The 18,211-nt window shown below is 42.2% G+C and overlaps 1 protein-coding gene across 2 annotated transcripts in view; it reads right to left on the bottom strand.

The window, feature by feature from the left end:
* The window catches only part of PIP5K1B (phosphatidylinositol-4-phosphate 5-kinase type 1 beta), a 360,249-nt gene that overhangs the window by 169,643 nt on the left and 172,395 nt on the right, over positions 1-18,211 (bottom strand). Inside the window, exon 4 of one of the 2 annotated variants that reach the window (XM_006152466.3) lies at positions 2,731-2,861. In XM_006152466.3, coding sequence (XP_006152528.1) covers positions 2,731-2,861 — 131 coding nt within the window. Of the gene's footprint in view, positions 1-1,166; positions 1,373-2,730; positions 2,862-18,211 lie in introns of those variants that run through there. The other variant, XM_014589336.2, reaches the window with a different exon arrangement.

The raw sequence follows: 18,211 nt of genomic DNA, 5'->3' as shown, positions 1-18,211 counted from the left end.
GTGCAAGTGCCCTATAGCAAAAAACCTCTCAAAAAAAAAAATATATATATATATTTAAGTATAAATGTGCCTGGAAAAAATCAATCCTCATAGCCCCAAAGACAAAACAATTAACCTCCAAACTGAGAGGCCAGTTTATTCTCTAGACCAGTCTCCAAATTAGTGTCCAAATTGAGAGACCAGTTTATTCTCTAGGCCCATTTCTTTGAAATAGTGACATTTAGTAATTACTTCTCTTCCTACACTAAGGTGATAGTAGACTTTTAAAATTTTAATTTATTTTATTGTGGCAAAAGATACATAACATGAAACTGAACATCTTCACAGTGTAAGTGTACAAGGCTGTGGAATTCAGTACATTCACATCGTTAGGCAGCTATCACCACCAACATCTCCAGATTTGTTTTGTTCCCCCAAAATATGATGCAAACTACAGGCAGCACACATGGGGACCTTGGTGCTTTTGCAAACTCAGTGTCAACATAGCAGGATTCTCATACATGTTCGGGATGAACATTAAAGTCATCACAAAATCGGAGTTACATGACTGAACACTGGGGGTCAGCAGGTGGTGTGGTGGCTAAGGTGCTGGATTCCCACATGGCCAACCATATTCAAGTCCTGGACCAGGTGGCTTGATTCCTCTCTCTCTGTCTGTCTGTCTGTCTCTCTGGTGAGCACAGGTGCCCTATAGCAAACTAACTAACTAAACAAATAAAAATTTTAAAAAGACTGAACTCAGATGTGATGCCCAATTACGGGTCCACCAGCCTGTCCTTTTACTCTAGGGGGGGCAAAACTTGGCACATGCACTGCTCCATGGAAGCCCTGTTTCCCAAACCCATGGCGGATAGTACCTTGTGATTACTGGGCTCTTTCCAACTGAATCTTAAAGTCCTTCACTGTGTGGTCTTCCAGCCAATCATCACAACTAATTGTAACTGGTTCACCCATAGATGAAACCCATTTCTATCTACCTATAAAAAATGCAAGCCATCCCGGTATGGCAGCAAGTAACAGAACAGACACTGGGAGTACTTTGGGCCCTACCAAAGGCCCAACATACACACCACGCACACATGTACTGGGAGAAAAGTCCTTCAGTATGGGGATGTCACGAGGAAGATACTTTAGCCTGGAAATGATCACAAACAAACTGTTCTTACCTGGGTAGGAAAACACTTTCCACCACATAAAAGTCTTGCATGAGAACATCTCGTTCTGGCTTGGACGTGAGATTTCCCACTGTGTAGCCTATCCCCAGTTGAATAGCACCTTTAATAGCAGATGATGCAGTCTGCAAAGAAAACAGGGTCTCAGCATTAATCTCAACAGTCAGGGCCTTGTTCAGTGTCATAAGCAGCAAAGCAGGAGACTGAGGTTAGGTTTTCTTTCTTGTTCCTAAGCAACAAGGAAGCTGAAATTTCGGAAGATGTCAGGTTATTTTTGATGGATAATCTGTTCCAAATAAGAATGGAGGAGAAGGGATTGCAGCGTGGCCATCCTCCTTGGGGGTGATTTCTCGCTTTCTGTCTCTCTGTTTCTCTGTCTTTCTGGTGAGTGCAAGTGCCCTATAGCAAAAAACCTCTCAAAAAAAAATATATATATATATATTTAAGTATAAATGTGCCTGGAAAAAATCAATCCTCATAGCCCCAAAGACAAAACAATTAACCTCCAAACTGAGAGGCCAGTTTATTCTCTAGACCAGTCTCCAAATTAGTGTCCAAATTGAGAGACCAGTTTATTCTCTAGGCCCGTTTCTTTGAAATAGTGACATTTAGTAATTACTTCTCTTCCTACACTAAGGTGATAGTAGACTTTTAAAATTTTAATTAATTTATTTTATTGTGGCAAAAGATACATAACATGAAACTGAGCATCTTCACAGTGTAAGTGTACAAGGCTGTGGAATTCAGTACATTCACATCGTTAGGCAGCTATCACCACCAACATCTCCAGATTTGTTTTGTTCCCCCAAAATATGATGCAAACTACAGGCAGCACACATGGGGACCTTGGTGCTTTTGCAAACTCAGTGTCAACATAGCAGGATTCTCATACATGTTCGGGATGAACATTAAAGTCATCACAAAATCGGAGTTACATGACTGAACACTGGGGGTCAGCAGGTGGTGTGGTGGCTAAGGTGCTGGATTCCCACATGGCCAACCATATTCAAGTCCTGGACCAGGTGGCTTGATTCCTCTCTCTCTGTCTGTCTGTCTGTCTCTCTGGTGAGCACAGGTGCCCTATAGCAAACTAACTAACTAAACAAATAAAAATTTTAAAAAGACTGAACTCAGATGTGATGCCCAATTACGGGTCCACCAGCCTGTCCTTTTACTCTAGGGGGGGCAAAACTTGGCACATGCACTGCTCCATGGAAGCCCTGTTTCCCAAACCCATGGCGGATAGTACCTTGTGATTACTGGGCTCTTTCCAACTGAATCTTAAAGTCCTTCACTGTGTGGTCTTCCAGCCAATCATCACAACTAATTGTAACTGGTTCACCCATAGATGAAACCCATTTCTATCTACCTATAAAAAATGCAAGCCATCCCGGTATGGCAGCAAGTAACAGAACAGACACTGGGAGTACTTTGGGCCCTACCAAAGGCCCAACATACACACCACGCACACATGTACTGGGAGAAAAGTCCTTCAGTATGGGGATGTCACGAGGAAGATACTTTAGCCTGGAAATGATCACAAACAAACTGTTCTTACCTGGGTAGGAAAACACTTTCCACCACATAAAAGTCTTGCATGAGAACATCTCGTTCTGGCTTGGACGTGAGATTTCCCACTGTGTAGCCTATCCCCAGTTGAATAGCACCTTTAATAGCAGATGATGCAGTCTGCAAAGAAAACAGGGTCTCAGCATTAATCTCAACAGTCAGGGCCTTGTTCAGTGTCATAAGCAGCAAAGCAGGAGACTGAGGTTAGGTTTTCTTTCTTGTTCCTAAGCAACAAGGAAGCTGAAATTTCGGAAGATGTCAGGTTATTTTTGATGGATAATCTGTTCCAAATATTAAGGCCTCTTCTTTTCATAAAATTATTTTTTGTGATAATCTTTTCTATGAATGTCTCTAAGGTCAAATTATAGTCCAAAATATTCATATTTCTCATATTAAGAGCTAGGACACTTGATAGACTACTTTTAATATATATCATTATAATTTCTACCCAAAGATAAGTAGTACACATTTTTTTTAATTAAAAAATTTTCAACATTTCTATGGATCAGTAGAGTATTTTATCTTCACGAGAAATGAGAGAGCAAAAAGTCATTTGAGTCTTCAGAGAACAGAGAGCTTAATTTGGAAATTGATTACTAGTCTTACCATGGGGCTGTAATAAAAGTGTCCTACACTGATCTGAGATAAAACATTTAACACTGGGACACCTACATGTCCAACTTACTAATTTCCTAATATTATTCCATAATTAAACTGACATAATGTTAGCTTGGAGACTAACTTCACATACATATGTGTGTACATACATGCATGTGTGTGTGTGTGTGTGTGTGTGTGTGTGTGTGTGTATAGTCTTAACCAACATAATAGGATAAATAACAGAATAACTAGATTTAGGAATTGGAATATATTTTTCTCAATAGAGAAAGTGTGTAAGTGTGTCACACTTTTCATGCCTTGCAGTACCACATACACAAAAGGAACTAAATAAAAGCGTAAGTCAGTGGTTCTTTATTTTCATTTTTTATTTATTTTTATTACCAGAGAGCATATACACTCATGAAAGAGAGAGAGAGTGCGAGCTCACCTCTCAGTGGAGTATGGTCATGCCATAATCCTTTTTCCTCTGTTTCTCCATCCTGTCAGAATTTAGGGCATGTATACCTGGTTTGTTTTTCAAAATGCCTGGGCTAGGGTTTGAACTGCTCTTGGTCAAGAGGGATCTGGCTCTGCATGCAGAATGCTTAACCGTTGTGCTACAGGGGGGCCAGCCCTGTAGAGTTCTTAACCAAGGACATCTGGCAGTGCCTAAAAACATTTTTGGTTACCACAACTGGTGGTGGTAAAGTTACCACCGGCATCTAGTGGATAGAAACCAGGGATGCTTTGAAACATTCTTTAAAGCACAGGAAAGCTCCTCCCACTACCAAAAATCACCTATCCTGGGGCCGGTAGGTGGCATAGTAGTTACGACACTGGACTCCCACATGACTGATCACGGGTTGAGTCCCAGACCTGGCAGCTTGCCTTCTCACGTTCTCTCTGTCGCATGTGCATTCCCTGTAGCAAAATTTAAAATAATTATAGCAATACAATAACAAAAAAAGAATCATCTGTCCCCAAATGTGTAGGGCTAAGGCTGAGAAACTCTAACTTAAGTGAATCTAATAAAGTTCATCCATTTTAGAGGCCAGGTGGTATTACACCGGTAATGCAAATGGACCACGTGGGGAAGCTCCTGGGTTTGCATCTTGGGACCTCTTCAAGCACACCAGGTAGGCATGTGTACCCTTCCCCTGGGCTGGCCGCCCATGACGGTGGATCATGGCTTAACAACCTTTTGTGGGTACCTGTCTCTCTCTCTCTCTCTCTTTTTTTTTCTCATAAATCAACTTAAATCATCCTTTTTACAGAAATATACTTGCTAATATTTTTACATAGCAATGCAAGTCCTGTATCCACCTGCCTACATTTTATTTTTTTAAATTTCCCCATACTTGGGCCAGCAGGTGGTGTGGTGGTTAAGGGTGCTGGACGACTGCAATTTGAGTACCGGACCTGGTGGCAGCTTTCTTTCTTACTTTCTCTCTCTCTCTTTTTTTTTTTTTTGAGAGGTTTTTGCTATAGGGCGCGTGCGCTCGCCAGACAGACAAAGAGAGACACAGAGACAGAAAGCGAGAAATCACCCCCCAGGGGGATGGTCACGCCACAATCCCTTCTCCTCCATTCTCCTCTCCTCTCGGGATCTTGGGCACACACGCACACGTGCCCGGCGTGAGTTTTAAGCCACCGGGTCCGGGACTTGAACTGCGGTCAACTACGTAGGAGTCCAGCGACATAGCCATTACACTAACTGCTGGTTCCCATCTTACTTTCTCTCTCTCTCTCTCTCTCTCTCTCTCCCTCTCTCTGCTAAAATCAAAAAAAATAAGAAATATAAAGTTAAATCAAAAAAAAAAAAAAAGTTCTCCATGCTTTTAACACCAAAGAACACCTTTTTCAAAACAATTTTTCACCTTGACGTCTATGGTAGAACGTGCCCCTGGGTCCATTTCCAACTTTTCTGAAGGTCTCTCCTGCTATTTCTTTATGGCTTTCTCATATTCTATTTTCTATAATTGCAGTGTCCCTCAAAGTATGATACTTAATCTTCAGATCTCATTAATGACTAGGTAATCAGTTTACTCTTAATGGCTTCAATACTGTGTCTCTCCATGGGACTCTTTGATTCTTTTCAACCAATTCAGATGCTGTTCTGTCATAACCAATGCAGTGAATAAAGAGCTAAACTAATAGCTTTCAACTTCTGCACCCCACCTCCAAGATTGGTTTCTTCTCCAAGGCACTATAATCTTCAGGTACCCCAGCTTGAACACAAAACAGACCATTGCCAACAAAGGGCGAGGTCTCAAACTTGCGTTGACTTCATCTAAAATGGTCACGCTCAATCAGTATGGATCAGTCATCTCCACATACAGCTAGTAACAACCGCTTTCCCACAATGTCATGATTTAATCACTTTGCTTATTCCATTGCAAATATTAAGTCACCCTTAGTCTCAGGACAACTACATACATCCTTGATCTTGCCGGAGGTAGAATATTCTAATTTTTTCCCCTTTCTTTTTATTTTCTTTCCACATGTCTTTTTACTTAAGATCCTAGGTCAACAAGATGGCAAGATTAAGGCTGAAGCCCACAGCACATATAGGGCTTAAAAAAAATTACTTTGCTATTTTAATACTCCCTTCTCTGAGCTCTGCAATGCCCTCAACTAAAGTCAGTGACCTTTTGTACCAGTAAATCTGACTCCCAAAGGCTGAAATAGCTCTTTCTCATTTTAACTTCACATAAAAATTCAAAAGGCGTTTCTTCTCCCATCTACTGCTCAGAGTGGTATGACACAAGATGTGACATTAGCACTTTCCAGAGGACCCAATACCCTGAAATGTTCTGTGCCAGACCTATCAACAGCCTTGCCGGCTCTCCGAGTGCTTTGCCCTCCCGCATCTCACCCCTGACTTTGTTTTCTAGAACACGTATTTCTGCTTAATTTGTGGAATCACCATAACAACCGTTTTATACTTCTGGGCTGGAATAACCTGTCAACAGAGAAGAACCTGATTCATGGTTGTCTCTGCCCTAACAACAGAAGGCAGTTAAAGCAGGGGGTAGTCTATGCCTGGTGTTCTCCAGCCCTGGGAGCCTAAGAATCCCCGGAACTGCATGCTAAACTACACAAAGGGGTTGGGGGGGGGGTGCCCAAAAGCACAGTGGTAAAACACGACACTCTGCAAGGCTGAACTCCATGGGAGTGTTTCAAGTTCACATCCAGAAACATTTCTGGGCAGGGTGAGCGCACAGGTGTCTTTGATCCCGAGCTGAATGGGGTGAGGGGGAGGATCGTGATATCAGAACCCTTTGCAAGTGCTGTCTCACTTTCTCTTCCTCAAGGCAGAAATAAATAAATAAACTTAAAAAGAAAAGAAACAAACAAGAGGGCATATCCCTAGAATTTCTGATTCAGAAGGTCTGAGGTAAAGCTTAATCCTTTGTTTCTGCTCTAAGAAGCACTGAAAAACAAACAAACAAACAAAACAAAACCAACTTTATGCTGCAGTGTAAGATTAAATTTGAGTCTCTTAACAAGTAGATTTTGGGAAGGACTCCATTGTCATCTGTTTAGTTAAAGTAAAATCAGACTTGCAATAATGGTACTTTCCTTTTATGCTCCTTAAAATGTAAGTGTTGCAGTGGGGAGAAATAATAGAAGTAGTAATCAAGTTAATTTTTTTTTGAGCAACTACTTCGTGCCAGCCACTTAATATAAGGATAACAGCAATTATAACCATACTATGTCATAATCATAGCACTTATTTATACAGCACACATTTGCTGAATGCCAGGTACTGTTTCTGTTTGTATTCACTATTGGGTTGTCGGAAAAGTCAGGACACATTTTTGCATAGAAAACCAGAAAACTATGTCATGATTATTTTTCTGACAATCCAGTATTTTATCATCACAATGACCCCCATGACCAAAACCACCTTATTATTACCTTTATTTTACTGACACAAAAAGGTTCAACAACTTGTGCAAGGTCACACGGCTAGTGCAGAGGTGGAAGTGGGACAGCCACCATGGGAGGCAGAGTCCATGCTGCAAACAACCACACTCTGCTGCCTCTAATATCAGAACCTCTTACCTGGTTCGACTCTCCCAGGCATCCAGAAGCACAGTGACAATTATTGCCATTTTACAGGTGGAAATTTGAGGTTAAATGACTTCCAAGGGTTAAGTGACTTGCCTAACTCACTTTGCTAGTGTGTGGTGGAGTCTGACTGCCAAACCCAGGCTGCATTCCCATTGTTTTTTTTTTTTCAAAAACAAGCCTAGAAACAAAGTCCAAAGTTCTCTTTTAAGTTTGGATGTTTACACATTTCAGTTAGCGTAATGACTATGTCACTGGACTCCCATGTAGTCGACCGCGGTTTGAGTCCCAGACCCGGTGGCTTAAAATTCACGCCGGGTGCGTGTGCATGCATGCCCAAGATCCAGAGAGGAGAATGGAGGAGAAGGGATTCCAGCATGACCATCCCTCCTGGGGGGTGATTTCTCGCTTTCTGTCTCTCTGTCTCTCTCTGTCTCTCTCTGTCTGTCTGGCAAGCGCACACGCCCTATAGCAAAAACCTCTCCAAAAAAAAAGTTTGGATGTTTGACCTCAGTGAATTAAGAAGCTCTAAGAGAGCCATTCCTTTTGATGAAAGAGAAATAAAATATTTATTTGCTTCTAATCATATCCAATCATGGATAAGCTGAATAAAAACTTTCAAAGTGTTGGTAAACCAGTATAAACACTATCATGAATGTCATATGGGTAACTTGGGAAGTTATAAACAAAAGGTGGTCTTTTGCTGAACAGTAGGGATGACATCTCAAGGTTTTCTTCTCCCCATTTCTGCATAAAAAATAAAAGCTTTAACACTGATGTACTTCAGTATAATTTAAAAAACATCTTACAGGTGGAATCTGAGAACATTTACTAGAAATAAAGAATAGAATGGTGGTTACCCGAAGCTGAGGGGCAGGATGGATTGGGAGACATTGGTTGAAGGAAATGAAATCTCAGCTAGATAGAAGGGATAAGTCCGAGAGTGTACTGTGGGATCAGCAGTTAGCGTAATGGCTATGTCACTGAACTCCCCTGTAGCTGACTGCGGTTCAATTCCTGGGCCTGGTGGCTTAAACTCACGCCGAGTGCGTGTACGTGCATGCCCAAGATTCCAAGAGGAGAATGGAAGAGAAGGGATTGCGGAGTGGCCATCTCCTCTGGGGGCTGATTTCTCGCTTTCTGTCTCTCTGTTGCTCTCTGTCTTTCTGGCAAGTGTACACGCCCTATAGGAAAAAACTCTCCCCAAAAGAAAATAAAAAGAGTGTATTGTATATTACTGTGACTATAGTTAACAACAAGGCATTTTGAAAATTTCTACGGGAGTAGATTTTAAGTGTTAACGCAAAAAATAACTACAGGTTGAGTGTTTCTTATCTGAAATGCTTGAGACTAGAAGGGCTTCTGATTTTATAAGTTTTTCGGATTTTGGAATATCTGCATATCCATAGTGTGGTATTAGACTGCCCGGTAAGTCATGTGTATTTTCCTATACGAAAATGCGTCACGACTTTCCTGATGAAACAATATCTTATGGGTGGGAACGAAGTCGAAACAACCTGTATGTGAGATAAAGAATATGAACCTCATTTTAACTAGTTCAATTGAGCCATTCCACAGTAAATACAGATGTCAAAACATCATGTTGGGGGTCAGTGGGTGGTGTAGTGGTTAAGGCACTAGACTCCCACAAGGCCAACCACAGTTTGAGTCCCAGACCTGGCGGTTTGCTTTCTCACTTTCTCTTTCTTTCTCTCTCTCTTGCCTTATAACAAAGTAAAATAATAATAATAATAAATTAAATTAAAAGTAATTCTAAAAAATCTCATTATGTTATACATAATAAATGTGTATAATTTTTATTTGTCAATTTAAAAAACAAAATAGAAATAAAAAGCATCCTGTCTGCTTCCTGGAAACATCTGGTCCTATTCACTGCGGCATGTGATTTCTTAAACCAGCAGCAGTAAAGGCCTCATCACCTGACACTTTCCCAAGGGACACTAGGCACTGCCTCATGAGAGGCAAGAACACTTTAAAACTGCGAGCAAGCGTTTTGAGATGCTACCTGGAACTTCCTGACTAGTAGATCAGCAAGTCATGATGACAAAGAACCTCTGTGTGGCTCTTCTAGAACCAGCAGTTAAAACCTCTGAGCTCCGTGCTTTCCTCTGAGATACCTCTAATAGACTAGCGAGACTGCAGTGAGCCGATGATGTCCCCCGCCACACACCAAGGCCCTCCGATCTTTTCCGCACGGCTTTGCATATGCTCTCAAAGTGCTGTGGTGTGCATTTTCTTTTCTCACTCTAAGACCGAGTTTTACTTCTTTAAGACCTACAAGCTTAGATTTCAGAACACCGACAAACAGAGTCTATTTCTATTTCAGGGTTTTGCAAGGGCTAAAGCGGGTGAGGGGCTGGGAACTAGATAAACCTCTAAAGCCTGTGATACTCAGGAAAAAGAACCACGTACAATCACAAAGGCAAACCACAGACTCTTACTTCCATAGCTCCTCTTTGCTAACCCAGACTTGTCTGAGCGTAATGGCAATGTAAAAGGAGAATGCATGGCAGCGTGCATTTGGTCATACAACTGCGCTATCTTTTAATGACTGCATTTGACCATAACTACCGTTAGGTAGCTGAGTAGGGTGGATGGTGCCCATTTGTACGATAAAGGAACTGAGGCTCTGGAAGAGTAACTTGATCTAAATCCCTTGACCTATGTGCAGTAGAGCCAGGAAGGATATTCTGGACATCTAGAAGGCTCCTGGTTTAGTGTTCTGTCACTTTAAGGCTTTCTCTATGTCATCTTTGCTGGATTTGGATCTGAGAGAAGCTGAGAAGCATCTGAATGATGAGATAATTGTGATGATATTAACAATTAGATGAACACCAAAGTAAACCACTATTACAGAACAATAGTTTTGACAACAGTGAGATTTTAATGATCTTACATTGGTTGCAGAAAACTGCTTTCTACAGTACATTGTCTATAACATTAGATCACTTAAGATGTCATCTGATATACTGGCTTTAAGAGGAAGTACTAAAACATGGGACCAGCAGTTGCCATAATGGCTATGTCACTGGGGTCCCATGTAGTCAACTGCTGTTCAAGTCCCGGACCCAGTGGCTTAAACTCACACCAGGCACTTGCATGTACATGCCCAAGATCCTGGGAGTAGAATGCAGGAGAAGGGATTGCAGCATGGCCATCCCCCCTGGGGGGTGATTTCTTGCTTTCTGTCTCTCTTTCTCTCTCTGTCTTTCTGGCAAGTGCACGCACTCTATAGCAAAAACCTCTCCAAAAAAAAGAGGAAGTACAAAACATTTCACATCAAGGGCATTTCCCCCCTTAGGTGATCTGAGGAACTAATTTTGGGAGTACGGAATATAGACATGCTGCCAGAGTGGTTTTTCCAGCGGTATACATGTGATCATGCACTACCTCGCTTGATTCTTTGTAAGTCATCAGTACTCTCGCCCTGGATCAAGTCCAGACATCTTAGCTTACACTTAGCTTACATCCTCCACCATCACGCCCTCTGGCTCTTGCAAACAATATTAAAACAGATACCAAGACTCCTATGAAAGATATGAAAAAAGATCATGCAGACTATCCTCTAAGAAGCCGACCCTACACAGGTCCTTTTTTTTTTTTTTTTTTTTTTTTTAGAGGTTTTTGCTATAGGGCGCGTACACTCGCCAGACAGGCAGAGAGAGTCATAGAGACAGAAAGTGAGAAATCACCCCCTCCAGAGGGGATGGCCATGCCACAATCCCTTCTACTCCGTTTCTCAGGATCTTGGGCACACACGCACACACGCCCAGTGTGAATTTTAAGCCACCAGGTCTGGGATGCGAACCGCAGTCGACTACGTGGGAGTCCAGCAACGTAGCCATTACGTAACTGCTGGTTCCTGGGTCCATGGATCTTTACCAATTGCACACAAAAACCTCTGCCCGTCCATCTTCCCCAAGGATGGGGTTTCAGACGGTCCATGTTCCCGAAACCACAAGCCTAAAGAATCTAGTTTGAAATTGGAAATGTTCATAAACAAGGTGACTTAGACCATTTTAAAACATTCTATCACTTAGAAAAATAAAATATCATGTTAAATTTAAAAAGCATATAATACAGTTTGAAAAATATATGTATACATATCCACAGAGGTAATAGACAGGAAATAAATACATCAAAATGCACAATTCTCTCTGGATGGTGTGATACTGGGTATTTTTTACTTTCAAGTTTTGCACTTTAAGATTTTCTAAATTTTCTGTTACATTTAAGAAAGAAAGAAAATATCCTCTAACAAAGTTACTGTTTCTATGTTTATAAATGCATTTCAAGGGATGGTAAATGCATGTTTGGGATTTGCTCACTTTTGATCTTACTTTCTTTTAGGTCAAGGCCTTGATGTTAGAAACTTGTATAATAATTTTTTTTTTATTTTTTTTTTTAGGTTTTTGTCATAGGGTGCATGCACTCACTGGAGAGAGACAAAGAGAGACACACAGAAGGAAAATAAGAAACTTCCAAGCCCCAGAGGGGTTGGCCACAATGCAACTCCTCCTTCTCCATCCTCCTCTGAGGATTTTGGGCACACATACACATGGGCCTGGTGTGATTTTTTCAAGCCACTAGGTCTGGAACTTGAACCGCAATCAGCCATGTGGGAGTGCAGAGCCTTGACCACCACGCCACCTGCTGATCCCTAGCCAATATACTCTTCTGAGGCAGAATCATCAATAACATTAGTCTTGACTCCCATTAGTCCTCGTATGTATTCTGGAGCTGGGTCTTTCCCTGCTCCAGCAGGAAATACAGGTCTCTGACCGTCCTGGTGACGGCTAGAGTGAAAGGTCCTCTCCTCACTTCTAGCCGCAGGTCTGTGAAGACGGTTTCACATTGGAAATGATCCAGCTTCATGACAACGCAACCTTCAATGTACATCTAGAAGCCACGTCTGCCTCTGCAGCTTGCCTGGCCCCTGCTGGCCTCTAGCAGTGAGAGGGACAGGAGCTTCTCTTCCCTGTTCAGACTGGTGGTTGGAAGACGGAGACAAGGGGCAGGAAAGGTGATACTTAGGAGCGCGGTTATAAGATGGCCCAGGCAAAAGCCTTGCCAAGTGGATAAAAGGTTTTTTTTTTTTTAATTTATTTTTATTTTGTAAAACATGGAAATTGTGTCTTATATTAAAAAAAAAAAAACCCAACAACAAAAACAACTACACATGGATTTCAATTTGGGGGGGGGACAACAAAATCATTCATTGTACTTTAATTCCATTTCTCCATAAGCATTCTTTATAGTTTAGTATTACTAATTTTTAAGTGTCAGAGGGCCCTTGTGCTCTCAAGAGAGAAAAGGAGAGAGAACTCCCTATGGGGTATCGCATTACAATCCTTTTTCCTCCACTTCTTCTTTCTGTCAGGATTGTGGACAAGCACACACAGGCCCAGTGTGTTTTTCAAGCCACAGGGTTCTGGATTTGAACTGCAGCTGGCCATGTGGGCTCTAGCTCCCTTCACCATTACACCAGGGGGCCAGCCCTTCATAAACTTTTTTTTTTTTTTTTTTTGAGAGGTTTCTTTTTTTGCCATAGGGTGTGTGATCTCACCAGAAAGAGACAGAGAGACAGAAAGTGAGAAATCACCCCCCGGGGGGATGGCCATGCCACAATCCCTTCTCCTCCATTCTCCTCTTGGGTTCTTGGGCACGAATGCACACACACCCAGCGTGAGTTTAAGCCACCGGGTCCAGGACTTGAACTGAGGTCAACTACACGGGAGGCCAGCGACATGGCCATGATGCCACCTGCTGGTCCTGACCGTTCACAAACTTTCTGAGGTCCCCCATACGTCTCTGTTCCTTGTGGCATGCTGTCACAGGGTCTGTAGTCATCCCCTCTACATGACTGTTACACTCTCATATTTAAGGAAGAACACGTCTTCTCCTCTACATGACTGTTACACTCTCATATTTAAGAACACGTCTTCAATGATTGGTAGTTTCCTGTGTTTCTTCAATATCCTCACACAGACAGGGCCAGGGATAATCTCATATTAACACTCTCTAAAGCTCAGTGCCCTCAACCAGTCACATACCATTTATTCTAAGCTCTGAGAGTTGAAGCCTCTCTTAGCTTGGCATCACTGGAGCAGCTGACCAATAATTCTCTTCTTCTTTCAATTTTTCAGGAATACTGCAGTTTACTGTATCTTTTAGCTCCATCTGATAGCTCCACACATCATACCCTCCAGAGTCCCTCTGAAACACTCTTCTTTAGACCTGAGATGATGGACAGACTTTCTCCTCATCCTCCTTGCGGGGGGTTACTCATGACATATCGACAGCTCTCTCCAAAGTTCCTCTTTCACATCGCACAGCAGCCAGGTACAACCTTTTGTAGACTGGCGATCACTAGAGCGGTCTTAGATAACCTCCTACCCCAACTTGTCCATGGTGCGTTGGCCGCTGACCTGAAACGTGATTATGTTTCCATTCTTCCGCTCGCACCGTCCTGTGCTGACTCACAGGTCCTGCTGCTAACACGGGGTTTGGGCCAACGGCAACAGCTGATTGCTCACTGTGTTCCACTCCACCTGCCACATGACTGCCAGACTCACTGTGCCAAGAGTTTTTTAAAAAATTTTTTGTGCTACCTCCCAACAAAAAACTCTTTACTGCTTTTTGTCCATCTATAGAAATGAATCCAAATTCTTTGCTTGGCCTTCAAAATGTTCTATAATCTGATTCCTATTAATGCTATCTATTATAATAAACAAATCCTCCAAGGCTACCCTCTACAAACAAAACAAAACAAAAACACACACTTGAAATTTACTGCATTGATTTGAGAGAAGTTTGACTTGTAAGCAGGCATGGCTTGCATGGGTAAGACTGAGCGATAGCCTGCTTTCCTCTGCTGGGTGCTATGTGAGTCTGGCTCCTGCACTTTGTGGCTCTGATATCGCCTAAGGTCTCCATGTCCTCCAAATCCAGCTGGCTGTGGAGGAGGTGGGAGCAGAGGAGGGAACCCAATGATCACCTTCACCAGAAGGGGACAGTGCGTGATATCTACTCTGGGTCTGTGTCCTGGATACTCAGCTGTCGACTGTATCAAAGGGCTCCCATACTCTCTGGCTTCTGGCTGCATCTGGCCAAAGGGGCACTTGGTAGGAGTATGGAGGGAGGGTTGAGAGTGACGTCAGGGGATCTATTTCCACCCTGTCCTCCCTATGGATTTGATTTGGGCTGGGTGCGTTACTGAAGGTTACAGGGCTTTTATGTGGGTCTTTCCATAGGACACCTATTTTGATTCCTAGAAACTGCACCAATCTATCCCCCTCTACAGGCTTAAGGGTAGGTACGTGGTACATTCTGGCCTCAGATACTATAGTATTTCTTGTGATTTCCCTGAACTTCTCATCTATGCAAACATCATCTTTCTTAGACTGTCTTCAAATGACAGAGTTTGAGTATGCCATCCGTTTACTGTTCAAACCCTCAGATAAAGACCCACTCACAATCCATCATCAAGGATGACTTCCGCGACCCTGCCCAGATGCAAGGAAGGCTGGTTTGTAGCTGCTTTCTAGCTCTATCAGTGCTTTGGAAAAGGGAGCATGGATTTTGGTGGATATTTGCTGGATCGAGAGATCTCTTGCCTCTACACAAACCTACAACTTCAGTCAAACTTTCTCCCTTAGCCTCGTGATTCCCGGTCTCTGCAGCCACTGATCTTCAGATGCTTAGTGTTGACTTCCATTCTGCCTTTGGTGTCTAACCTATTCTGCTGGGCCCAGTTCTACCACTAGTCCCTCCGTACAGTCTCTGTTCATTATAGCAGCTAGAAATGACTGCTCCCTTCTCCTACTATGATAGTTTCCTAAATGACTTTGATGGCTATCCTGGTACTTTCATGGTGGTCACTTTTCTGGTACCATTTCTGCAGCTACCTACATCTTCAGAAAGGAGAATACTGGAGTCCCATTGTAATGATGTCCTCCTCTGCGCTTGCGCGGACGCTCCATGTGGTGACACTGCCTTGTAACAAGGTCATCGTGACACGCTTGGCATGAAAGAGTCTTGGAGGAAGCCCAACTTTATGTTTCATTTTCTCTTTTAACTAAGCAGCCTTTTAACAAGATCTCAGTGTATCCACTTACGAAAAGATCTGCTTCTCGAAATTTGGTAAAAGAAGAAGGACAAGGAAAAGGTGTTTCATGGTTTCTTTTAAATTGACTCCACTTTATTTGTATGACTGGAAGTGAAGCACATCCTTTCATCGGGAAGGAAAAGCTTATTAAGCGAACACTTCTCATTAACAGAAAATACTGTACTCCGAAGGTATTCATAGCACGGCAGTGGTAAATTATACACACTTAATTGCCCTTAAAAGAGATAAGCCATCAAGTGCAGATGAAATTCTTGATTTAGCATTCATAATGCTGCTTTATTAGTCTTTTAGAAATATTGCCATTGAGAATGAAGGCATTCATCATAAATACGGCGCAGTATAATACCCTTAATATTACTCCTTCACACTAGGGAAGAAAACTTCATTTGTTTGTGTATTCCAATAATAATAGTATTTATTTGATAAAAACATAAATTACTAGCTCAGCATAAGAAAGGAATGGTTTTTCATGCCTCTAGAATCAACCAAAGCCAAGTATCACAGTCACAGAGTACCTGATTTTCTGGTAAAGAAGCTGCCGGTTTGAAGGGTCACATACCACGAGTGCTAAGCAGGGCGGGGGACAAGATAACACAGTGGCCATGGCCGACGTCGCTCGGTGTTGCTCGCTGTCCGGGCATCTATTCTCTCTTACTTCATGGCTGTTCTCAGGGGAGGTTGATTTTGCTCCCAGGGGACATATGGCAGTGTGTGGAGACAATTTTGGTTGTGACAACTGGGGAGAGATACCATCATCTTCTGGATAGAGGCCAGCAGTGTGCCGAATATCCTATAAGGCACACCACAGCCCCCCACAACAAAGAATCATCCAGCCCCAGTGTCAACAGCGCCAAGGCAGAGAAACCCTATGTACAGTAATAGAAAAAAATGCTGTCATTGCATGCACTCACCAGAGACAGACAGGGAGACAGAGACCATTTTCTCTACACACTGAATATACATGACAGAGAAGGGGATGTCAACAAGTTTGTGTAAAAGTGAAACTAAAGTATGAGTTAATTTTGTTGCAAAAAGTGTGAAATTCATGAGCAGTTTTTTCATAATATGCATTTTCTATTAACTTTTTGAAGACCCCCCCCAAATATACATTAAAAAATAAAACTTAGATCCTACTATTCATACTTCGTTACAGTTTGGTCTTTTCTTGTAATATCCTTCCATGCCCACCCATCTACACAGACCTGATTATGCTTAATGGTTATATATATGTTCAGTTTTTATGTAACACAATTATTTTAACTGATTGTTAAAATCCATCCTCCTCCGTTCTCCTCTCAGGATTTTAGGTATACATACACACGCACCTGGCATGATTTTCAAGTTTCCAGGTCCAGGACTCAAACTGCACAGGTGACTGCGTGGGATCCAGCCACCTTAACCTCCACGCCACCTGCGAGTCCCTCTCTTTCTTTTTAATAACAAATAAGGCGGTAATAAATGTTCTTATTCACATATTCCTATGCACTATTTCTTGATTATTTCTGCAGCGTAGAGTTCTAGAAAAAAAGTTGTCAAGTTAAAGGATGCACACACTTACATTTTTGGTAGGTACTGCCAACGTGCCTTCTTCTTTTTTTTTGGAGAGGTTTTTGCTATAGGGTGCGTGCACTCATCAGAAAGACAGAGAGAGACAGAGAGACAGAAAGCAAGAAATCACCCCCCCCCCAGGGGGCTTGGCTACCCCGCAATCCCTTCTCTTCCATTCTCCTCTTGGGATCTTGGGCACACATGCACATGCACCCGGCATGAGTTTAAGTCGCTGGGTCCAGGACTTGAGCCATGGTTGGCTACGTGGGAGTCCAGCAACATAGCCATTGCGCTAACTGCTGGTCCCACCAAGGTGCCTTCTAAAAAACATCCATCAGTTCATACACTCACCAACAGAGGATAAGAACGCTTTGGTCATCATACTCTCACCCCCGGTGTCATCAACAATGCTCGTTTTTGCCCATCTTGCAGTTTTAGTTTCTACCTTCTTAATCACCAGTGCAGGACAGTCTCATGATGTGTATATTGCTTTTAACTTCATAACTTTCATTTTTTATGGTTACACACTAATAACCATATTCAGTTACTTTATACCAATTAAAGTTAAACTCTATTTGCCAAATAATCCCCATGGAAGTCCTAAAACAATAAGATTCTATGCCTTCTCTTAAAAGTTTTTATTACTGACATTGTAAGCTCTCACAGGACAGAAACTGCAGCTATTCTTTATCAGTTATCAAATAAAGTACTTCTTCATTATTGGTATAAAACTTTGCACTCCTTTAGTCATTTTAAATCATAATAGTCCTTTAGAGGGATATATGCTCATACTTGCAATTGAATGTAAGTTTTACAATAACAAATAAGAAATAGACTCTATAATTAGATCATGGGTCAGAAAACATTTTTGTAGGCACCCAAAACAGCAGCCTGAAGAAAAAGTAGGAGTTGAGAAACATGAAAAAGCAAAGAGAGGGAAGCAGCAGTTAGCGTAATGGTTATGTCGCTGGACTCCCACGTAGTCGACAGTGGTTCACCTCCCGGACCCGGTGGCTTAAAACTCACGCCGGGGCGCGTGTGCGTGCGTGCCCAAGATCCCGAGAGGAGAATGGAGGAGAAGGGATTGCGGTGTGACGAT

The sequence above is a fragment of the Tupaia chinensis genome, unplaced genomic scaffold, assembly GCF_000334495.1.
Source record: "Tupaia chinensis unplaced genomic scaffold, TupChi_1.0 Scaffold000354_1, whole genome shotgun sequence".
In the NCBI taxonomy this organism is placed as follows: Eukaryota; Metazoa; Chordata; class Mammalia; order Scandentia; family Tupaiidae; genus Tupaia; species Tupaia belangeri.
Note: the sequence above shows the minus strand (reverse complement) of the source record. Positions and strands in the feature narration are given on the sequence as shown.